At 39.1% G+C, this 26,094-nt stretch overlaps 1 protein-coding gene across 1 annotated transcript in view; it reads right to left on the reverse strand.

Annotated features, from left to right (window-relative positions):
- The window catches only part of ITPK1 (inositol-tetrakisphosphate 1-kinase), a 168,848-nt gene that overhangs the window by 38,887 nt on the left and 103,867 nt on the right, over positions 1–26,094 (reverse strand). Inside the window, exon 4 of the mRNA XM_042446023.1 lies at positions 19,942–20,059. Within this exon, the coding sequence (XP_042301957.1) occupies positions 19,942–20,059 (118 nt within the window). The remainder of the gene's footprint in view (positions 1–19,941; positions 20,060–26,094) is intronic.

Genomic DNA, 26,094 nt, shown 5'->3' on the forward strand with positions numbered 1-26,094 from the left:
TTTTAAAATTAAAATAATAAATTATTATTTTAAAAATAAATTATTATTATTATTATTATTATTATTATTGGAGTTGGAGTTTATTGTGAGGTCCTTGATTTGAGGCTATGGAATTCTGGGAGTTCCATCTCTCCCTCCAGCCTCTTGTTTCTTTCCCTTCACATCTGTCATCTGGATCTACCTTCCATCCTAGCCTCACGTGAATGATAGGGAATGTCACCTATCTCTAAATGCCCTGCTTCATCTGAATGTATCACTAGCAAAACTGTTGTTGTTGTTGTTGTTATTTTGCCGTGAAAGAATTTATATTATTATTATTATTATTATTATTATTATTATTATTATTATTAAATTTCTTTCACTGCAAAGTAATCAGTGTAAAAACTGCAGTTCTACTTGGAAGTAAATCCTGCTTCCACCTTGGCCCCACTTTGGAGGACGTCCTGCCCCCCACCCCAAAGAGTCATTTAGAAACTTTACTAACCCCACTCTCTCTCTTTGCCCCCTCTTTTCCCTTTCTCTCTCCCCCCCCCGATCTCTCCCCTCCTCGCCAGAATGTTTCTTGTCCACGTTAAAACGTGAATGCATTCATTCAGGGGGGGAGCACTGGAAGCAAATGGGGCAAAATTGCAGCATGGCAACATGGGAAATTTGCAACCCGGGGTGTGATGACTGGTCCTCCAGTCACCTGAGGACTTCTCCTGAACTACAAAGGGTTAATCTGGGAGGAGGTACACGCTAATGAGAGATGACATCACATGCTAATGAGCTGTGGCATCATAGCTGATGTAAGGTCTAACTGACCAATCAGAGAGTAGGACCGCGAGATTCAAGAACTTTCTGTGGGAAATCTTTAAAAGGCCCTTTGCGGCCATGCGGTTCTTTGTCTCTCCCTTTGCTCTCTCCTGGGGAGAACCAGATAGTGTCTCTCAGAGTCTGGGAGACACAGACTCAGGGGAATGCAGGTCGAGAGGCAAGGGGCCCTTCCTGCATCCAGGAACTCAAAAGGACTGCAAATCCCATCACTGCATGAGTAGTTAGGAACGTGTTAGCTTAGTGCGTTTAGGCCTTTTGTTATTTTTAACAATGGCTTGTGTGGAATGAACTCTATAACTATGTTCTTTGACTTGCAAGGCAAGGGGGTTTGCAAGAGTGATATAAATTCTTTCTATCCTATTCTATCCCTTTTTAAAATAAACTTCTTTCTTAAAAAGCATCTGCTGTCTCTCTGCTCCTCTACACGTGCCTTAACTCGGCTACTGATTGCTCTGGGTTAGCAAGAAAGGAAACTAGATCTCTCTCTCTATCCCTCACAAGTCCCAGTGTATGTGTAGGGAGGTGTAGCTGTGGAGCTACGTATAAATATAGTCATAGTTCATTCACTGGGTGGTGGCAGCGAAAAGTTCTTTTTTTTAAAGGGATCCGCGGGGGTTTTGCGGTGGTGTTCCAGAGCACAAGCAAATTGGAATTCCACACCAGCCCAATAAGCAGTGAATTCAAAGTGAGCTTGAATGCAAATCCTGTCAACTTACTTTTTTAGCGACTTCTCCAAAATGAAGCGCCAGTAAGGATTCACTTTGGAAGCACCATGGAAGTGCCACGGAAGGAGCTTCCATTGAAAGGAACCAGGTGTGAAAATACATTAAAATTATAACATGAATCCGCATAGTTGGATTTGCAGTCACCCCGGATCTGAGCTGGTAAAATCGCGTTTGATAAACGCCTTTGAAAAGCACATTTTTGAAGGCTATTTGCAATGTGGAGTTTAATTACACAAAATTCACATGTGGTTGTTTTGGCTTAAAACAGCATTTTCTTGATAGAAAGTAACATCTCAATACAGAAATATTAATTGCTGTTGTGTGCCTCCAAGTAATTTTTGATTTACAGTGACTCTAATGTGGACCAATCATAGGGTTTTCTTGGCAAATTTCTTCAGAGAAGGTTTGCTATTGCCATTTTCTGAAGCAAAGAGAGCGTGACTTGCCCAAGGTACACCAGTGGGGTTTTTTGTGCTCAAGCAGGGAATCGAATCCTGATCTCCAGAGTTGTAGTCCAACACTCAAACCATTACACCACACTGGCTCTCCAGAAATGCCAGTGCAGAAAATGCTGTTTTCTGTTCAAAACCACCATGTGTGAATTTTGCACAGAGTAAGTCACAAACTGCAGGTTTCTTCCTGTTAGCATTTCTCAACAGTTGAAAAATGTAATTTTTGACAATTTTTTCAACCCTGTCAAGTCTGGTACATAACTAAACATACTGAAACAGTAGAATACATTCAGTTACAAAAACTACACTGTTATATTCTGGAAAACATTAGTACCAGATTTTTTGGGGACTTTATTGGACAACTTGGCTTGGTACATGAATGAATTCAGATCTCTGTGTTATATCAAGTGTATCTGGATAGCACTCTTGTTGTGCTTGGATAACAAAGTCATCCTCAATCTGGAGCCTATTCAGACTACAGAATTATAACACTCTTATTCCACTTTAACTGCGATGGTTCCATTTTATCAAATTTATGGGATCCTGAGACTGGCAGAGAAGTGCATTTGGCGTTCTCAGCCAGAGAGCTCTAGTGTCTCACCAGACTGCCAGTCCCTGGATTCCAAAGCTGAGAAAGAAAACCTCGCTGCACATTAAGTTAAGTATTTACTCCAAATTGTGGAACAGTTAACCTGGGGTTTGCTTCATGACAGTTTAATTCGTATGGATTTATGCTGGCCTAACAAGAGTATGTGAACTACAACGTAAGGTAAATCAAAGAGAGAGAAGGAGAGAAAGTGCTGACATTCTGGCTGCTTCTCAAGAGAAAAAAAATAGAGCTAAATCTAGCAATGTAGACATTTCTCATCACAGCCCAGCATGGTTTGTATAAAGTAAGATTTGATTTATTAGACAAACTATTTCCTTTCTGTCTGAGTTATTTAATATCCTTCTTTAGACATCAGTTTATTTTCCTTTTCAACTGTTTACAGACTGCAATTTGGTTTTTAAAGACGTTAAGCCAGATACAACTGAAGACAACTCACAACATTCCAAAACATGGTCCTTGCCTACATTTCTACGTACATTAGCCTAACTGATTGTATATTATTCTTTCCTGTTAGAATACTAGAACCAAACTTGAGTTCATAGCAAGTGACAGATCAATAGGTGATGCTCTGAAACATTCTGAAACATTCCAACCTGTGAATTATCTAACAGAAATTTGGCAACGAGAGCTGCTTTAAAAACATTTCCACTCCTTCTAAAAAATAAATCACAACACAAAATACAGTGTAAATGGGCCAATACGGTAAAGGCCACTTTCTCTCCAGGGGTAATAAATTTATATCTGGGCCTTTCTCATTTCAGATTGATGGTGAGGAGTTCATATGCAAATAAGAGCATACCCTGTCAGACAAAAGGCTAAGCTGGAATTCTTTCTCCTTAAATTACTTGTTTTTCTACATGCAGGGATGGAGATGTGTGTATTATATAACTGTGCAGTGTGTGTTTTTACACAAACACACATCCTTTTACAGAGAAAATGTGTTAAGCATGCCAGCTTTTTAGTTGGCACCCCAACCTAGTCTTTGCCACCAGCCAGAAGAAAAAGGAATCTTACAAAACCTCTATTAGACTTGACTGATTAAAATTTTGATTTTTAAGATCTGATTTATATAGACTAGATATGGAAGATATAACACCACTCTTATAAAAACAGATTTCACTTTGCTTCCAAGCTTAATTTAGGGTGCTAGTTTGTACCTCTGTTGTTCATTGTTGTGTGCCTTCAAGTCATTTCTGACTTATGACGACCCTATGGTTAACTTTTTCTTGGCAAGATTTGTCCAGAGGAGGTTTGCCATTGCCTTCCTCTGAGGTTCGGAGCATATGACTTGCCCAAGGTCACTCAATAGGTTTCATGGCCAAGTTGGGAATCAAATCCTGGTCTCCAGAGTCGTAGTCCAGCACTAAATCCACTACACCACGCTGGCTCTGTTTGTACCTACGAAGCCCTAAAGAGCTTTAGGCCAGAATATCTGAAAGACCACTTCTTCCCATATGAACTTGGCCAAAATTTTAGATTCTCAGCAGAAGCCCTGTTGTCTGTCCTAACACCCTACAAGGCTAGGTTGATGTGTAAACATAACAGGTCTTTCTCTGGAATAGTGCCACAGGGAATTCCTTGCCAAAGGAAGTTGGGCTGGCTCCTTCTGAGCTTCAGGCAGGCAGCTAAGATCATGCTTTTTCCATGTGAACTTTGGTCCTTGAAATTCCTCTGCTGTATGGTTTTGAATTATTTTAAGGAGTGTTTTCAATTAGTCCTAAATCTCTTTATCAATGTATGTAATGTTTCAAATGTTTTTTATGTCTTGTACATCACCTCGGGAACCCTGGTGGGCTGAGAAGAGATGTATAAATTCCTTAAATAAATAAATATTAAATCTATCCAAGCAAGATTACCAGCAAAAGAAGATCAGCCTGGACCCAAGTGGATATCAATGCCTGTTTACAACACACCATCTTCTCTGGCATTAACTATCTGATCAGCTTTATTTACCTTCCCCCTTGATTTTCCTGTCCCATATGTGCCTTGACATTTTAGTCAAGGCACATATAAAATTAAATGATGCCAGCCCATTTTGGGAGAAAGCATTTGTCTGATCGTGGATAAACTATATAATAATGTATATAAATAAATCAGCCAATACTATTCTGTAAAATAGTATTACTACAGATTTTTCTTATTTACAAAGGATGTTATGGGGATTAAGGAGATAAATAATGCATTAGAATCTTGCATTACAGTTACTACAAACAATACTGCTATTCTGTTGTGAGAGAGTCAGAAAGCTGCTCACTCAGGAATACACAAAAGAAAAGGACATAATATTTTCAGAGACCTCTTGTTTATTTTGTAGTTGTAATTCATATAATATCCGTCCAGCATGGTGAAACTTAGCAGTATTAGCTGCTTCACTTATATGACAAACTGCCTAAATTAAACCAATCCAGTCTTCCAAACAACAAGAAATATGCTTGAAATTATACTGGGTGGATATCTTTCAAAATAAAAGAAATCAACCCTATTAATATACGATCATTATTATAAAATGTATTGAGCTAGATGATGGCCATGATAAACAGCTTTAAAAAACCCAGAAGACACAAGAAAGAACAAATGACACTCAATGATTTTACAAGTTGTAACAAAAGATACTAGGCCAATATAAAGAGTATCAACTGTTCAAACTACAGTATAGGTAAATTTCTAAATTGCTAACAAAAATATCGAACTAATATTTTAAGTTTCCATGACAGTTTGTGGCAATTTTATCTAATTTTCTCTTTCTAATTTTATGTTCAGGCAAAGCAAAAATGGTGGCCTTATGTGTTGCATTGCCACTGGTATCACTCAAAAGAAACTGAACCAATTCTATGAGGATTCCCACTTAAATAAGGGTTTCAAAAATCTTTCTCTTGGGCCACTGTACAAGGGACAAATTAGTGTGTAGTTGATAATATCTTCAATCTGACAATAGCCACAAATAAAAAAGTTTGTTTTCAAATTTGAAAACTGATGTCTAGTTGACTTTGATTTATGGTGACCCCCTGAATGAGAGATCTCTAAGTTACCCTATTACCCTCAACAGCCCTGTTCAGAGCTTGTAGATTCAGAGCAGTGGCTTCCTTGACTGAGTCTATACACCTGTAATGCTGCCTTCCTTTTTTCCTACTGCGTTCTATCTTATCAAGCATTATTGCATTTCTAGAGAGTCACGACTGCTCATGATATGTCCAAAGTACAACCATTTCACTTTAGGTATCTTGACATCTAGGGAAAGTTCAGGCCTAATTTGTTCTAAGCCCCATTTATTTGTCTTTTCAGCAGTCTATGATATCTGGTTATCTTCTCCAGCACCACATTTTAAATGAGTTGTTTTTCTTCCTATCAACTGTCCAGCTTCCACAACCCTACATAAAAACGGAAATAGACAATTCTAACGTTAGTATTCAATTATATATCTTTATACTTCAGGATCTTGTCTTGTTCCTTCACAACTTCCTTCCCAAGTCCTTGTCTTTTTCTGATTTCTTGATGGCAGCCTCCATTCTGATTAATGACTGAGCCCAAGTATGAAAAATCTTGAACTATCTAAATGTCTTCATCATCTGCTTTAAAGTTATGTAAATCATCTAAGGTCATTATTATTTTTTCTTAATGTTCAACTGTAAACTTGCCTTTGCAGCACATTCTTCCTTGATTTTCAGTAATTGTTCCAAGTCCTTGCTATTTTCTGCTAGTAGTATGATATCATCTATGTATCTTAAATTGTTGATGTTCCTTCCTCCAATTTTCATGCCTTTTCCCTCAGAGTCTAATCCTGCACTATGTATGATAAATTCAAAGTATATGTTGAAAAGACAGGATGATAAAATGCAGACTTGCCTGATCCCTTTGCCAATTGGAAACCATTCTGTTTCTTAGTATTCTGTCCTGATGGTATCCTTGAGTGTAATCCCTGAGTAGATTACACACCAGGACAAACAAATGTTGTGCACATCCATTTCTTTAAGAGTGATCCATAGATTTTTTTTGACGATCTACATACACAATCAAAGGCTTTCCAATAATCTATAAAGTATAGGCAGATTTTCTTTTGAAATTATTTAGTGTATTTCATAATTCAACGTAAGTGTGCAATGTGATCCCTAGTGCCTCTTCTATTCCAGGATCCCGCTGTGACATCTGCCATTTCTCTTTCTATACACTGTATTGCACGTAAAAGTCTTTGTTATAGGATTTTGAATATCACTTTGCTTGCATGAGAGATCAATGCAATTGTCCAGCAATTACTACAATCCCTGATGTCCCTGTTCTAGGCAACTGGAATGTATATTGAGCATTATGAATCTGTGGGCCATTGTTTTGTTTTCCGTATTTGTCAGATTTTATTAGAGTAGATTCTGTGCACCTTATTGTAACATTCATCTAAAATTGCAGCTGGCCTTACTTGAAATTGTAGTTTGGTAAAGACCATTCTTAGTTATAAGTATTTATACAGGGACAAATGGCAAAATTCATTAAAGAAGAGACATTCTTCTTCTCTAACACACAAGAGGAAATTCTTCCTCTAAAAAAGGTCACGTTGCAGCATGGAATCACAGGAAGCTACTTTACTCAGATCAGATTATTTCTAACCCAATATTGTTTTGCAGTGTTTGGCTGCAGCTTTCCAAGAGCTCAGACAGTGGTCTTCTCCATCATCTGCTGCTTAACCCTTCCAACTGGACAAGCCAGGAACTGAACCCTAAACCTTCTGCAAGCAACTCCTGCCACATATCTCCACCCTGCAAGTGCAGACTCACTCTCTCTTAAGACAAAAACAGCTTGATTTTTACCTTCAGGATTTTCATTCATATTATTATTATTATTATTATTATTATTATTATTATTATTATTAATATAGCGCTGTAGATTTGCGCAGCGCTGTACATAAAACAAAACAAATATAAAAGAGTAAACCTGCCTGTGGCGCATATGGAAATATATGCAGATTTAATCAATGAAAAAACCACATATTAAATGAACTAAGATTTCATTAATCAAGTGACTACATTAATTCATATGCCTGCTGAAGTTTGTCTGGGTACATAAAAAGAATAATCCACTGTTCTCTCCCTGCTGCTCCCAATCCTATGTAATAGGATGCATTTCTTCCCAGGCAATTATTTTGCTGTTGTTGAAAGAACATCCTGTCCCCAGCACCTGTTTCTTCAGTCTCCATGAATAATGAATTCACTGCAAATGCGACTGTCAGCTGGTCAACATGCTTGCTATTTTTTCCCGAATTTATCAAAGCTTCTTTCAGCATGAAAAGATCTCTCTCTCATTCTCTGTGTCTCTTTCTTGTTCCTCCTCTGCTTGAGTTGTGCATTTCTCTGTACAGTACCAAGAACATGATGAAGAGTTTGGCTTTCTGCATAGCAAAATGAGAGCAATATTTTATGTATCTATTTTTTGTCAACCAACTAGAGAAAAGGGGCAAATCTTTTTCAGCCAACAGCTACTGAATGAGGAACTGCCTTTTGTTCACTTCTTGTACTCCCCAAAGTCTAGGATTAAATGACTGTTTGTTCTTTCCTACAAGATGTTTGTGTTTATTCCACTGAACGTTCAAATCTGAGACTCTCTAAACCATCTTTTGATGGATAAGCTTTTTCAACTAGAGATGCTTAAAATGCAGAAGACTCAAAAACAATGTGTGGTTCTTTTAGCTATATTGATCCAACCATCTGGTTTCTTTCAATTAAAAACAAAATCAGAAACCTAGACTTGGGTTGCTCAACCACAGAAAAGATGCTCAGTGCCAGATAACAATAAGAGAACATGTGCAATGGAAAAGTAATGTCTCACCTCCCAGATCATGGCTGGGGACAATGTGGCCCTCCATTTGTTCCTGGATCAATTCCCATCATTCCTCCCTACTGACTATGCTGGCTAGGGCTGATGAGAATTACACCCCAATACCTAGAGTTGCTCCAGTGCAGAGCCATCCAGCGCTCCAGTGAACTGCCTTGTTTCAGAATTTTGAATGTGTATGTCTTACTAAATAAAGAATGCACATTGCTATTTAGTTAGGCATCAGACTAATTTACTGCCACACCAGGCTGGGAACAAATTCTGGAAACCATGCTCACATTACAAGCAGCCAAGGGAGAGCCTCGGCAATCTTTCACGAGGATCTTTTCAACTACTGTTTCATAAAGCTGTCTGCATTGTTCTATTATAGGGAAACCCATGTATTGTACTCCACTAGATCCTACCACCCCCACAGATCTCCTGATATGACTGGTAGATTATTTGGAAGCTAAGCAGGGTTAGGTGTGACTCAGTTGTAGTTGTTGTGTGCCTTAAAGTTGTTTCTGACATGGCAATCCTAAAGCAACCTTATTATGGGCTTTTCTTGGCAGGTTTCTTCGGGGTGGAGTGGGGGGTTGCCATTACCATCCTCTGAGGCTGAGAGAGTGTGGCTTCCCCATGGTCACCCAGTGGGTTTACATGGCTGAGCCAGGATTCAAAGCATGGTCTCCAAAGTCATAGTCCAGCACTCAAACGACTACATGATGCTGGCTCTCAGTACTCAGATGGGGAGGCCACCAAAGAATACCTTGTTGTTGTTATTATCACAAAGTTTACCTTAACCTATGGCAACCCCATGAATGAGAAGCCATCTTGTCATTAACAACCCTGCTCAAGTCTTGCCATCTCAGAGCCATGGCTTCCTTGATTGGGTCTATCCACCTGTAAAGTGGTCTTCCTTTTTTCTTACTGTCTCCCACTTTATCATTCTCTTCTAATGAGTCATGTCTCCTTATGGTAAGTCCAAAGTATGACACACACAGTTTAGTCATTTTGGCTGCTAGGGAGAGAATTCAGGCTTTATTTGCTTTAATAGCCATTCAATTGTCTTTTTGGCAATCCATGCCATCATAGAGCTTTCCTCCAGCACTACATTTCAAATGAGCTGGTTCTTTTCCTATCAATTTTCTTCACTGTCTAGCTTTCACAATCATACAGAGCAACTGGAAATACAACAGCACAAATAATCCTGACTTGATTTCTTGTCTAAGAAAACCTTATGAAATTCATGGGGTCGTCGTAAGTCGAGAGGTGACCGGCTTATAAAAGACTTTAAATAAAATAGAAAAAAAGAACAAAATGTCTCTCTGAAGCTACACAATTGGTTGAGGAGTAGGGTTGCTAGAGTGAAAACTGGAAACCTCTCCTGGCCATTTAATGACTGTGTGGCTCATCACAATGCAAGCTACGAAGCAACAGTTGCAAAAATTCCCTCCTCTGCACAATCACTAAAACATGTTGAATATAACTGTAAGTAATATAACATTGTCTTCAAAAGACAATGTTATAATGTTATTCAAAAGACAATTTAAGTAATCAAAATGTTACTCAACAAGAAACCATTCAATCAACTCCTACTTTTCATTTCCAGCCTACAAAAGTAGTTACTGCTTTATTTGACATTTTAAAATACAGTCAGCCCTTTATATCTATGGATTCTTCATCCATGGATTCAACCGTCCATGGCTTGAAAATATTGTAAAAATATACAAACTCCATAAAACAAACCTTGATTTTACTATTTTATATAGGAACACCATTTTACTATGCCATTGTATTTAATGTGTCTTAAGCATCCATGGATTATGGCATCCATCTGGAGTCCTGGAACCAACCCCTGCAGACACCAGGGGCCCACTGCAGTAACTATTTGCTTTCTCTTTATTCAAATGGACCTAAAATAGTTAATGTTAGTCACTTTTTTAAAAAAACAATAATCAGAAGGCTACTGATCACTGGCCTGTAATATAAAATGTATCCAAATAGTGAGGTCATACCCTGTAAATGCAAAAGTCACAAAACCAGTTACAGTTATACTGCAAAAAAAAAATAAATAAATAAATAAAAATAAAAATAAAAATAAAAAAACCAACAACAACAACAACAACAACAACAAAAAGAAACAAAAACAAAAACAAAATGCAATTATTCCTCATCTCATTATGCTCATAATATAATTTAGCTATTGGAAAAAGGGAATTAATTCCAACATGTTATTTGTAATTAATTACTTAGAAGCTGCATTTATTCCTGACATTTGAAATATCCTATGTAAAACACAAAAACCATGGTAACAAGCATGCCTTTTGGGTTCTGCACTATATATAGTCATGGGGAGAACCTAGAGAAAGATGGAAAAGGAGGGGTGAGTAAAAAATAAAAATCCATAAATTTACAGAAAACAACTGCCTTGACATTATCTAGTCAACCATCTACCAGAGTTGTGCCTATGGAAACCTTTGGAGTTGGTAAATAAATCAGAATAAGTAGCAAATCTAAAAACAGACCAGTTTTGCTTTGGAAACAGACATGACCTTTCTTGGTCACTCAAGCCAGTAAAAGATTTAGTCCCATAAAGCTGGAGGGGAGGGGGGGGGATGAAGGGATTCTCAATTTAGAAACATTAATAAATCACGTTACCTGCCTCATAGCAAATTTCCCTAGCCGCAGGATCTGCTTTAAGAATGGTTGGGGATCCAAAATCATATTACTATAGAGTAAAATAGAGTAGAAGAAAGTAAGAAAAAACTCCAACAAAAATATAATAGAATTTCCCAGTGAGTTGGCAGGGCTGGTTGTCCCATAAAACAGCATGTAGCAATTGGTTTTCTGACAGGAGATTCCAAAGTGGCACCATTCTTTCCTACTACCCTTTAGCCTGCTTCACAGATTGTTCTTGAGGAGTTGGCATCACGCAGTTGGGCCACTGGAACCACACTGCTAATCCTATATGCAAAAATGAGGGGAGAGAGGCATGTGGATTTCTGTGTAGATTTAGTTCCCAATACCAAGGCTTTGCCTTTCCAGATGTCCACATCTAACATGAAGACATGTATGGGGAGTGCATGACTTTGTGAGCTGAGTCAGCACAGCTATCGTTCCCCCATCACTCCACAAATACCTATAATCACCTCCAGGCGTACAGAATCATAGAATCATGGAGTTAGAAGAGACCACAAGGGCCATCCAGCCCCCTGCCATGCAGGAACTCACAATCAAAGTACTCCCAACAAATTAACCATCCAGCCACTGTTTAAAAATCTCCAAAGAAGAAAACTCCACCACTCTCTGACGCAATGTGATCCGCTGTCGAACTGCTCTTGCACCAACAGAAAGTTCTTCCTAATGTTTGGTTGGAATCTCTTTTCTTGTAGTTTGAATCCATTGCTCCATGTCCTAGTCTCTAGAGCAGCAGAAAAAGAACTTGCTGCATCTTCAATAAGACATCCTTTCAAATATTTCAACAGGGCTATCATGTCACCCCTTAACCTTCTCTTCTCCACACTAAACATACCCAGATCCCTAAATTGCTCCTCATAGGGCATGGTTTCCAGGTCTTTCACCATTTTTGGTTGCCCTCACCTGGACAAGCTTCATCTTGTCAATGGTGGGATACAGACCGCCCCTTTGGGGCGGCCTGCACCCACCCCTTTCCCCGATGGATCGGGGCCCCAGCGGCCCCAGCGGCAACCCCGGAGGCCCCGATCCGCTGCTTTTCCAGGCCTCGGGGAAGCGGCAAAACGCCGCTTCCCGGCGGCCTGGAAAGGGGTGTCCTTGGGGCTTCATGCCCCAAGGACACCCCAACAGTGGCAGGGAAAGAGAGAAAGGGGTCACTTGGCCCCTTTCTCTTTTGTATCGCTGGCGCAGCTGTGTAAAGGCTGCGCCAGCGATACAAGCAGTGAACGGAGCTCCGTTTTGGAGCTCCTTCCAGCACCGCTGAAAGGGCGCCACAAGCGCCCTGCAGCAGTGCCAGGACGTAATGGCCGCGCTGTGCCATTTGGACGGCACCTATGTAGACAGGGCGGCGCCATTTTGACGTCCTAGCGACGTACTAGGGTTGCGGGGCGTATATAAGCAATGCCCTGAGGCACCCCTAGCATGTTGCCAGGACGTGCTAAAAGGCCCATCTGGATAGGGCTAATATTCCTCTTGGACTGTGGGGCCCAGAACTGGACACATTACTCCAGGTTAGTCCTGACCAAAGCAGAACAGAGTGGTACCATTACTTCCCTTGACCCAGACACTATACTCCACACATAACATTTTGTGTATCAAAACTCATCAAAAATACTGTAAGACCAAAAACCTAACCACAAATGGGTATGCCAACACACATCTGCAGTATTAACACCCAGGGATAAGAGCTCCTTTCTTCCTCACTATGAGCATGTATCTCAGAATACATGTGCAGACACAGACATGTCTGTCATACAGACCAGTGGTGCTCAGCCATCAGTTCTCCAGATGTTCTCCCAGTCCTCCTTCAGCAATCAGGGAATCTAAGGCTGGAATTCTGTAGTACAGTCAGCCCTTTTTATACACAGATTTTTTAGACATGGATTCAAGCATACACGGTTTGAAAATGTTCAAAAAAAAAGTATAAATTTCAAATATCAAACCTTGATTTTCCATTTTTTATAAGGGACACCATTTTGCTATGTCATATTTAATGGAATTTGAGCATCCACGGATTTTGTTATATACGCATATAACCAAACCCCAGCATATAACAAGGGTCCACTGTACTCACATAAACATGGCTTATACAAACATCTGACTTTTTGGGATGGAGTACAAGGTACTATTCTCTTGTCCTTTGTGCAATGCCCAGACTTGTCCTTCATTCCTTTCAAGTCAAAAGAGGGGCTCCATCTGCTACATAGTGAAAAGGTGGAGAAGAAATGGTGAAGAGGAAAGGAAGGGGAAGTAGTTTAGATGTTGTAGCTTTAAGGGAAAGGGACAAGAGGGTGCACTCCATCTGTGAGCACACTCCCATTTCCTTTCCCCTCTGTGCCAGGGTCAGCAAGTTCATCATTGTCTGTGGACCTGCAGAGCTCTATATTCAACCTGCTTTATGGAAGCCTCAACTTGTGGTAGAGTCTCCTTCTTTGGATATTTTTAATTAGAGGCTGGATGGCCATCTGTCAGGGTACACCCCTCAAATGTGACCAGGGGCAGATATTTGCAGACCCCATTTTTGAATCGTGTATGTCACTGTGATCAAGCTTCAGATGTTCTCTATCATATTGTATTGCTTTGTCCATTGTATATAATGCCAAGGGGGAAATTGTTAAGAAGGTTATTGGAAATGAATATCTCTTTGAATGGGTTATCAGTGGAATACCTATTGGAAGATCGGAATCCACATATTACCAGGTTAATGGCCAATTTTCTGGTGGAAGCAACAAGATTATGGTTTAAATTTTAATAACGATCCTGAGGTTTTATTGTAAATGTTGTAAATGCATGTTGTTTTTCTATGCCTAATAAAGGTTGACTGACTAACTGACTGAATCTTGGAAAGCGAAAAGCAATTTTCTGAAAGTCAGTCAATAAAATTCCAAAAGTAGAAAAGCAGAAGCTTTTTTTTTAGAGGAGAGGGCCAAACAACAGAGCATATGCATGCAGAAGATCCCAGATTCAATCACTGCCATCTTCATCAAGAAAAAAAAATCCTGTTGCCTTTCTGATAGACCAGTGGTTAGATGGGCCAGTGATCTCAGCCAGCAGAATGAGTGAATATATCCATTTCTGTCACGGACCAGAATAAGGCAAAATAATTGGTGCCTTGCTCTATGAACATGTTGGGACCCTGTTGCCTCTTCCACTCTTTAAACCCCTCATATGGATGAGACCCTCTAAAGTGGCATTCAATATGGTGCTGGAAGCTGTATCTAGAATAGGGAAGTGGCTTCTTCTTTGTTTGGAGGAGTGTATTTCCAATGTGGAGTGGCCAGAAATATTATTTTGTATTTTATTTATTCCTCACATTTCTATCTTGTTTTTCTTTTGGGAAGCTCAAGGCAATGAACACGGCTGTTCTCCTTTCCTGTTTTATCCTCACAAAATCTGTGTGAGGTTGGTTAGGCTGAGATTGAGAGTCACTGGACCAAGATTTTCCACTGAGTTCTTATGGCTTAGTGGGAATTACCTCTCACAATAACTGTAGTTATTAGACACAAAAGCATTTTAAAAAGGAATCTCAGAAATTTACATTAAATAAAGCAAACAGTTAATATGATATGGGGAGGGGAGGGAAATGTCCTGAAAGCGAAGCATTCAGGGTCTAACTTAACCGGGCATGCAGGAAGCTACCAGTAATATTTTAATCTCTGGAGAAAGAACAATGGCACAATTAATTTAAAACAAGGTTATTTTCCAGCAGCAGAAAAATCTTTCTTGAGGTTGTTTCTATCACACTTTCACAAATCTCTTGGGTAATGAGTAAGCAAGGGAAATACACAAGAGGGAACTGGAGGTCACTTCACAAGGCAATTTTAAAAAAAAAAAAACACCTTCAATGTGCTGTCCTTCTGCATCACAAAACAGCAATTTCTTCTTAGAAACAGACCACAAATGTTGCTTTGGATTTCATCAAATGGGTGAAAATAGCTACAGGTAAAATACAGTATTCTAGATAATTCCATTCATCTTTCATTTGCTTTTCATGGCCCAATCCTAGCACCAGCTAATTACAGCCCAAGGCAGTGCCTAGATTATCTAAGAATGTATTCAATTCATAATCGTGACCAAAGAGGCAATCCTCTGGAAAACAGGCCAGGACTCAGTGCTGACCTCATGTTCCTCTTGAATCTAGCAGTGCAATAAATCAAACAGAAGCAATGTTTGTGAAGAAGAGTAGATGGTTTCAGAATGCATCCTATGGAATCCTGAAATTCTACCAACATTTACCTATGATTACTCAAAATAGTTGTGCCCGCTGTTTTATATTCTTCAGTAATGTACTGTACAGGCTGGTCATCAGTCGCCCTGAATGGCTAAGAATGTGCCCCACAATCCACGGCAACCTGAAGGGAGTCTTAGGACTTTACTGCACAAGCTCCATTCTCCCAGCCATCATGTGAGTAAAACAAAACTCAGTAATTTTTTAACTTTAATTTTAATTCCCTCACACACGCTTTCCCCCCGCTATTCTGGAGCTCTGCTAACTCTATGAGTTACTGTGAATTTACTTGCCCAAAATCATACAGTGAGTTTCCATGGCTGAGCAGGGATTTGAACCCTGGTCTCCCAGAGTCCCAATCCAACACTCAAACCACTGCACCATGCTGGTTTTCAACTGTTTGAGAATACCAGAATTGCAGTCCAACACACTTAGAGAGTACCAAATTGGGAAAAGTTGTATTAAGGCTACTGGCCTCAATCCTTCCAGAATCTTTCATCTCTCTCTCTCTCTCTCTCTCTCTCTCTCTTTTTCCTATTCCAAAAGTGATGAATTGTCTTTCCTGGAAGCCTCTCAGATAGGAAATTTGCCTTGCTGCAGGGCCATCCGTGCGCTGTTAAAAATTAGCCATTTTTCAAAACCAGAAACAAATATTTCTAGTTTTATTTTCTTCCCTCCCACACACTTAAAAAAACAAAACAAAACAAAACAAAACAATTTGGCTGCCGCTACAGTCTGGGCAGGTTCCCAGGAACAGAAAATTGACCTCCGCCCCATATCTACCATGAGAATCAGCATGGTGTAGTCGTGGCTTGAACGATGGACTATGACTCTGGAGATCTGGGTTCAACTCCTCGCTTGACCCTGAAAATCCATTGAGTGACCTTGGGCGAGTCAACACAATCTCCGCCTCAGAAAACCCTGTGATAGGTTTGCCATAAGTCGGGTACAACTTGAAGGCACACAACAACAACAACAAAGATATGCCATAGCTGTCCAGTCTTTACACAGATGCAACCTGTCTTTAGCCAGCTAGCCAGCCTGATAGCTAGACAGACAGGAGCATATAAATATTTTTTAAAAACCCATCCATTTCCACTTTTGTTAGGTTGAGAAGCTGGCTTGAAGTTCCTCTTAATACCTCAATTTAACATAGGTATCATATGTCTACCTATGTCTTCAACAAAAACATTTCATGGGTAGCTGTCATACCACAAAAATTAGCAGCATGAAAAGGCCTAAGTATTGCAATGTTAGTTTCACATAAACTCATTACAGGTCAATTATCTCATGATGTATATATTTAATCACTGTTTGGCAAAGGAGCCTGTGTGTCTGCTGCAGAGATAGCAGAAATGTCAGACTGTACAAGAGACTATTATGTAAAAAAGAACTGAATAATACCTTGGAGTTAGAGGCTTTAGCTCTTTAATCAGGCAATACAACTCTTTAGATCGTGTTTTGGCAAGTGGGAAAGAATTCTTGTGGTAGCATGTCTCTACAGTAGCCGCATTCCAAAACTTAAATACATAATCAGAAGAACCTTAGTTGTATCATGGACTCAACCCAACTCCCACTTTTATAGAGCCACAAACCAATGTTTGTGTTTAAGAACATTGTTCTCCTTCTAGATTTTGGTTATTTTTTTAAGGGAGTGGGAAAAGAGGAACCTAAATATACATTTAGTGAAGAAACTGACAGAAGCAGATTCAAATAATGTGGTGCTGGAGGAGAGCTCTACAGATACTATGGACTGTCAAAAAGACAAATAAATGAGACTGAGAGCAAATCAAGCCGGAATTCATTGGAAGCCAAAAAGACCTGAGTGAGGCTATTGTACTTTGGAAATATCATATATCCAATAAATGTAATACTAAATAAATGAGAAAATGTGACTCAGTACAAAAGATGATAATTCTGTGGAAAGTGCAAGACAGTAGAAAAAAGTAAGGCCATATAACAGGCAGATAGATTCAATAAAGGAATCCATGACCCTGAGTTTGCAAGACTTGAATAGAGTTGTTAATAACAGGATTTTCTGAAAGTCTGTCATTCATAAATTCCATACATTTACATTCAAAAGGAATCTTTGCTGAATCTCTGGACTGTAATAAAGAATTGTTGTTTTTGTTGTTGTAAAAGGGATGTTACTTCCAATAATGTTCCAGTATAACAAAATAAAAACACAAAAAGAGGGAAAATAACCAGATTCCATAAAAGCTGTTCAAATGTCCAAATATAAGCCCAAGCCTGAATTTAGTATAATGGTTACAATAGTCAGGATGTTTTTACCTGACAGAGGCTGCATCTACACTGCAGAAATAATGCAATTTGAGACTGCTTTAACTGCCATGGCTCAATACTATGGAATTCTGACATATGCAGTTCTGTGAGATATTTAACTTTCACTGTCAGAGAGTTCTGGTGCCACAACTATAAATCCCAGGATTCCATAGCACTTAGCCATGGCAATTGAAGCAGTGGCATTATTTCTGCAGTGGCATTATTTCTGCAGTGTGGATGCAGCCAATAAAAAATATGCTTTGAAACATTTTCCAGCCCTCCAGGACTAGTTTTTTTGTGGGTTATTTGGAAACTTCCAATAAGGGTGACTGTGTCCTTTCCACTTACATAATGGTTTCCACTCAATCCTCAGCATAATTTCACTACTGAATACAGTGACTTCTTTTGCTTTGTTTTTGTGCATCTAAATAGAAGTCAAATAACATCTGAACTGTCTGCAACATACACCTCTTTTTTGTGTGATGAAATCCCCAATGGTGAAATACTTTGGAAAACTCAAAACAGCCAAGTTCACTAGCCAATAAGTAGGTAGCTCACACAATTAAGCTTAGGAACTTATCTATTATGATGCAAGTGAAATTAGTTAACAGTTGGAATAGCCTTAGGGTGTATTTTATTTATCTTTCCTTTCTCTATAATCTACCCTGCCAGTTTTTATTGAAGGATAGTAAAACAATATCTTAAATAAACAAAAATGAACTTTAAAATCTGTTCAGTATTAAAAAAAAAACAACTTAGTTAAGTATCTCATAACAAAAAACATCAACAGTGCTATGACACTTGAAAGACGAAAGCATTTATAGTGGTATATGCTTTTGTAGGCTATAGCCTGTTTCATTCACATCATAAATAAACCCTAACTCATGAAAGCTTATGTGATACAAACATTAGCCATTAAGATACGACATAACTCTTTGTTGATTTTATTAAAATAAAATAACATGATCATATATCTGAAAAGTATATGTTGGTCTTTGGAATCAATTTATTCAATGTATTCACATATTCTTTTAGCAGGCTTAGCCAGTTTTGCAATAGAACACAATCAAATTTATTTTAGCAAATATATTGGAATGGGATGTCTCTATGAAAATAACAAGTAATTTCCTGCCCAAAAGGATGTTCAAAATAGGACAATTTGAACAGATATCAAAAGACTCCCTCCAAGCAACAAATACAGCAACAAAGAGAAAAGTGGTGTCATGCAGTAATCCTCATTTGGCCATGAGACATTCTCTCACCCTACCCTTCCTCACAGGGTTGTTCTGAAGGTAAGGTGAGAAAGAAGAGAGCCATATCCCTGCCTGGAATAAAGTGGGATATAAATGATGAAAGGTGGGATATAAATGAAATGAATTCAAATTAATATTTAGTCAAAATTTAGCACTGGAAGCATTTATAAATATAGATTCATTCTTATTAAACTTTATAGTCAATAAAGAAAGAAAAACCATGAATCCTCACAGTGAAGAGAGAGAAACCATGGAATAAATATGCAGCTAATAGGTCCAAGACCATGAAACGACAATTAAAAGTGCCTAAATCTATCACCTTTTAAATCAAACACAATGAGGTTTTTTTTACATGGAGCAGGAGAACAAGAACTTGGGGACTTAATAACTTTTAGCACTGAACAAATTGACAAAGGAAGATGTTTCTGCAAGATTACCCAAAGGTGTTCACAAATCCTTTTGGTCTAACTCAACTCCACAACCCACCACAATTGAATCTTAATGAACTGAAGGACAAAGATGTACCATCACTGACAGCCCCTTAGACATGCTCTGAATAGCTTCATCAAGATGCTCTGTCCAAGATGCAACCACCTCTAACACGAATTGGTTTCCCTGTGCTTCACATTGGCATCACTCCATAATAAATGTGGCTGCAACAGCAACTGTCTGAAATAGTAGATGTATTTATTATATAGAGAACTCATCATAAACAACACTTTATTTTATTTTATTTCTGAAAATGTGTGAGGAAGAGACTAATTTAATAATCGTGTAATATAATAATTATTAATAATGATAGTATAAATATTATAATAATATAATATTGTGATTATTTTAAGAAAGAGATATCTGGATATGTACAGGGTATCTGAAAGAGAAGTGGTCTTGAAGTAATCTTGCAGAAAGGCATCTATTAAAAAGTTTTGTGTTCCTATATCCTGGAAATATGTATTCTATCACAACAATGAAATACTGCTTTAGAAGGACTTCACAAACATATATAAAAACTGAACAAGCTTTCCTACCTATATCAACACACAAAAACCAATGATACCATGAAAACATTCTACAAGCCTACCTTGCATGTATGTCTCTATCTGTCTAATAAGCTCATAAGATTTTGATCGGTCCAGCAGTGTCCTGATAGCAGGCAGGGGGTCCAGAATGATGGTTTCAGGATGAGCATCAATATACTCCTAAGGGAATTAAAAGATATGGCACAAAAGTTAATCACTATGGAAAGTAGATATATTACACAGTTAACAGTGCACCAGATGGTTCCTCAAGTTCAGTTTACCTGCGCGTTACTGATAATACCTCAATTTCAAATTTCCTGGCAGCTTATCAAATTTAATGTGCAATTTCCTTGGCAGCTTTGTAAATTCATTCTGTGGGAAACAGTAATTTAAGTGAAGAGTAGCTATGATTCCCAGCTCAAACCCAAAATTGGTGGTTCAGGATCTACAGAATCCTTACTTTGCATGCCTAAATTCACATTCAACCAGAAATAATACTGTTACTGTTTGATATCACAAAGAAAGAAAGAAAGAAAGAAAGAAAGAAAGAAAGAAAGAATATGTTTAAAACTCTTTCACTGGATAAACTATCCAAAGTACTGAATACTACCAATGAGGCCTATTCCAACTCTATGATCACAAACATACAATTCTCTTTAACCATATTTTAAAAAATGACATCAAATATTATAGAAGAACAGCCATAGAGGCAAGACCAATCATACAGCTTTATTAAATATATAAAACCGTGCCATAAGTAGAAATTTTAGATTTCCTTGGTGCTCCAAAGATAAGTTTCCTGACATTTTGAAACTGGAGTTCAATTTTAGTCTCTCTTGTTCCTGCTTCTTCAAGACTTTTGTTTTAGGGGCATTCTATCATAGGCTGGCTACAAATTCCACCCTTAACTAGGGATGTTCAGTCATCAATAGGTACCAAATGGGCACATGTGTTGTATTTTCTGGAATTCTAAGACCACAAAATACAATTACAGGTTACCTGTTTCATCCTTTATAAGCATTTATTTCAGTCACTTTGTTGAAAGTTGATTATCTTGTATAATCCTTTGTTTTTTTAACATAACAATGTAGTAATAATGATTTAGGTTAACTTTTTCAACACAGCCGATACATTTGTAGTTATCTAACTTAATGTCTTTTTGGTTGCCAACAAAATTAATTAATCAATTAACTGATTAAGCTCAAGAATTACGGTGATGCAGTGACACAGTTAATAATACTCTCACAAATATAGATCTGGACTGCACTGAATTCTTTTTCTGGAAATACTCATTAGGGCTTTGCAGCCACATACTATAGACTCTATGGGCAATATATATTGTCCTGTATGTGCCCTACCAGTAGGCAGGATGAAGCAGCAGCTGCCTCAGGTGGTAGATGTTAGGTTGTGAGAGGAGTTGTAAGGAGATGCTGAACACAAGAACTGTGAATGCATTTGGCCCATCCTGTGTCCACTATGCTAAGCCACTACCCTCAGGTGGTGGTGAAAAATGCTGTACCCCTAGCAGTGCTGAAGCAAGTCTAGTCAATTTCTGAACAAGGAACAAGAAGAGGGTGCCATCTGATCCTCTCCTTCCATTATCAAAATGCTTTGAAATGATACTGATATTATCAGTTACATGTGTGTGGAAGTACATCTGGCTATCTCTATTCTAGTTCATTTCACAGAACCACAGACTGTGGATTTTCAGCGAGACTGCTTAATATTTATGCAATCCTTGTCTTTCCTTTGCTAACCACAGAGGGCCAATAAAATGTCCATCTCTTTAGCACTCCCCTAATTGCCCAACCAGAGCAAATGAGTGGTTCTAACAAGGGCTAGTACAGTACTCTAGCTGAAAGCAGAATCTGGAAAACATAAGGTGGCTAAGTCCCTAGATGGGGCTCAAACATCAGATATATTTGGGGGGACCCTGGACATAAGGCCTCTTTCAGGATTATGCAATTTTGCTATAAATGAAGAGCTGTGTGACCATGTCACCAAGAGAAATATGCAGTTTTTAAAAAATGCAAGCAAGGAAGATGCCCCTCTGTGCAACATCAAACTAAAATGGCTATATTAAGGCATTACTTATTTTTAGCTTGACCATGCATTCCTCCAGCACTGTATATCTCTCCTTCAACTAGGCCTAGGGAGTAAAGCTAAATAGGCATACCTACCACCTTACGCAGCTAGCTAAAGACTATGTCTCTTGGGAGACTGGCTCAGTTATTTTCACATGGGGAACATTGATTACAGAGCAATGATAATCCTATTTAGCAAAAGTAGTTCATTTCAGGGGTAACACAGAGAACAATTTTGCTCTTTTACAGCAAAAGCTACACCCCTCTTCATACTGTGAAATCCCACACAGTAAACCATAGAGAATCCTAGAGTTGGAAGAGACCAAAAGGGCCATCCAGTCCAACCCCCTGCCATGCAGGAACTCTCAATCAAAGCATCCCCGACAGTTTAAAAAGCCTCTGTTTAAAAAACTCCAAAGAAGGAGACTCCACCACTCTCCGAGGGAGTGTGTTCCACTGTCGAACAGCTCTTACTGTCAGAAGCTTCCTCCTAATATTGAGCTGGAATCTCTTTTTCTGTAGTTTGAATCCACTGCTCTGGGTCCTATTCTCTGGAGCAGCAAAAAAACATGTTTGTTCCATCCTCAATATGACACCCCTTCAAATATTTAAACAGGGCTATCACAGTCCTCTTAACTTTCTCTTCTCCAGGCTAACTCACCCAGCTCCCTAAGGCCTGGTACAGACTGGCCGGGGGCCGATTTTAGTGTTCGGGAGAGCAAAGCGTCTGCATGCTCCTGAGCCCTACAGCGTGCCTCTGGCGCCATCATGGCTCGCCCTGTCCACATGGGGGGCGCCATGATGACGTATGTGTGGCGCAGAATTCAAACGGTGCTGTGCCATATGTATGTCATCGATGGTGCCCCATGCACACCCTAAACAGTTTTTAGGGCTCCCGGAGGCCTCACCATTTGATTGCTGTGGCCTCTGTCAGGGGCAGAAAGGGACGGCATCTCGCCGCCCCTTTCTCCCTGTCTATCCAGCCCCTAAGTCTCTCCTTCTAAGGCATGGTTTCCAGACATTTTACCATTATGATTGCCCTCTTCTGGATACATTTCAGCTTGTCAACATCCTTTTTGAATTGTGATGTCCAGCACTGGACACAGTATTCCAAGTGAGGCCTGACCAAAGCAGAATAGAATAGCACTATTACTTCCCCCCCATCTAGGCACTATACTTCTATTGATGCAGCCTAGAATCTCATTGGCTTTCTTCGCTGCCACATCACACTATTGTCTCATGTTCATTTAGGTGCCCATTCCCACTATGGAAAAAAAAAATGAATTGGCAAGCAAATTATATGACCCTCGTTCCCATTTGAAACCAGTTCTGAGGCTGGTGCGATCAACTGCAATTGCTACGATGCAAGGCAAATGGAAAAAAACTGCATTACTCAAAGAGCAGTTCCCTGCTGATCTTTCTTTCTTTCTTTTTTTTTATGATTCTGCAGCAGTTTCAACAAGTGGGAACAACAGCTGCATCATTTGAAGTGGGAAGGACGAATGGCAGAGGGGTAGGAGATGTCACACACACCCAGTGCTGCCTTTTTGCTTTAAAAAATAAAAATAAAAATTGATCGTTAAATTGATAGAGCAATGTCACACCTGTTAATTTGCTAAAATTGTGAAATCATGCTATCGATTCCATGACAAAAAAAAAAAACAAACCCCGAAAGGTTTGCCTTGCCTTTCTCTCCTCCTCCTTTTCAAACAAACGACAATCCCCATGCAGAATGCAGCCCCGGCACCTCCATGAAGTGGTCCAGCGTCCTGGGCGAGGGACGCAGTAGCAGCCTGGAGTCGGGGAGCTCCACCCGTTCTCTGAAGCTCACTGCAGCTCAGCCAGAGACGTTGGGGACCACCAGGGGCCAGAGCCGGCCACCGCTGCCATTATGTGAGGGGAGGAATGTAAGAGGAGAACAGTCTGTGAGAGACAGCTGTGAAGGGGAAAAGGTGTGTGTGTCAGTAATATGTCCCCACCCCCCGCACGGGCTTACGTTATTTGATTGACATGTATTTCAAAGAGGGGCACCAAGTGGGAATGACAAACGTTCCACAAAATAAACCGATTCCATTGGGGTAAGAAAAAAATCGCTTGGATAGTGGGAACGAGGGACCTTTTGGATTTGACTTCTAAAGTCCATTGAGAAAGCGATTCAGCACAATTTACATTGCAAGTGGGAATGAGCCCTAGGACTCCTAAATCCCTTTCACATGTACTGTTGTTAAGCCAGGGGCCCCCCATCATATATCTATGCATTTCATTTTTTTCTGCCTAAGTGCAGGACCTTACATTTCTCCTCGCTGAAATTCATTTTGTTAGTTTTGGTCCAGCTTTCTAATCTATTAAGGTCATTTTGAGAGAAATGAGTTTTATTTCCTATCTGACAAATAGTATACGACTGATACTGGATTTTCACTCACAGGGTGCTCCAATCAGAGAAAAGGGGTATAGGAGGCATTTTTTACTACAGTATTCGTCTTTATCTCTACATCCCTCTGAAAAATTGCTCCAGAGGGACCCTCTGAAACAGTGTGGCTGGTGACAATGAGGAGCTACAGAGGTAGAGATAAGTAAACATTGCCTCTCAACCATTCCCTCAATAGATGCTTCTACTGGATCTTACTCCTTTTTGACAATGGTGGATCAGCCCTTAGAAATCTGTGGAACACTCACTTGAATTACAGTTAGAGCTCTCTTCTCTGTCAGAGAATTCTGAACACCTTAAAAACTACAAACCATAAGAGGGATCCAAGACAATTAAAGTGGTATCAAGATGCTATAATTCTGTAGTATAGATTCACCCCTGGTTGTTAAAACTAGAATTATTTGGAAGTCATTTGTTTAATGTACACTTTCTTTAACCACATTTATTTAGTGAGTACTCCCTGATGCAGACTTTGAGATTGAGTAAATGAAGATCAGCTAGCAAAATTACTGCTTTTATGGTGGGTGAAGTATATAAATGGAGGGTTGGAGTTCCTATGGCAGTGCTCAATAACAAATCAAAACTATACTGTAGTTGAAACATTAATAGTACCAAAAAAGTGGGTAAGGTCTGGAAGTTAATTTTCATCTCCTTGATCCATGGTAGTGGTGTGAGTGCTGGTCTAAGACTCTGAGAGACCAGGCTCTGACTCTTTGCTCAGCCATGAAAACATATCAGGTAATATTTTATGGTTGTTTGAGTATGTAATTATGTTGATTACGTAATTTGTATATTTTTGTGTTGTTTTTTAAACAATAAAGAACATTTATTTAAAAAAACATGCATGTCACACTCTCTCAACATTAGAGGAAAGTAATGACAAACCACTCAATAATTGTGAAGTCAAAGGCTTTCATAGCTGGAATCCATGGGTTTTTTTTTCCTGGTTTTTTTGGGTTACGTGGCCGTGTTCTGGAAGAGTTTATTCCTGCATTCTCTGAAGATGTCAGCTACAGATGGTGGTGGTACGTCAGGTATAATCTCTTCCAGAACAAGGCCACATAGCCTGAATCCTTCCCCCACAACAAAAAAAACCTCTCAGTAATTAGTGCCAAGAAAACCATGTGATAGAGTTGTCATAATTCAGAGTTGACTTGAAGACACATTGCAAACAACAATATGAACCACTGCAGGTACCAATAGTTGCAAAAAAATACAGGTGGGGACAAGGGAACAAAAATCAGGATTGGACATGGCAAGATGCTCACTTCAAGCAAATTTATCTAAACCGATTTTTAATTTAAAAAACCAACCAACCAACCTTGTACTTTAATCTGTACTTTAATCTACTTTAATCTGTAGAACTTCTCACCTCAAATAGAATTCTAATGTATTGTGTTTAAAAGACTGTATATACAAGTGTTTGTTAGTGCAAACACAGGGGTTTCCACAATATTATTATTATTATTATTATTATTATTATTATTATTATTATTATTATTTATATAGCGCTGTAGTTTTGCACAGCACTGTACATAAAAACAATAAATATAAAAGAGTAAACCTGCCTATGGCGTACAATCTAAGAATTCCTACACCCAGAAAAGAACAACTTCATATAAGGTGGAATGTTTGCTTTGGGTAGCTCTCAGCCCTCTTTCTTCACACAAAAAAAATGAGCAACACATATGCAATACATTTGC

Source organism: Sceloporus undulatus, chromosome 1 (genome assembly GCF_019175285.1).
Source record: "Sceloporus undulatus isolate JIND9_A2432 ecotype Alabama chromosome 1, SceUnd_v1.1, whole genome shotgun sequence".
NCBI classification, from domain to species: Eukaryota; Metazoa; Chordata; class Lepidosauria; order Squamata; family Phrynosomatidae; genus Sceloporus; species Sceloporus undulatus.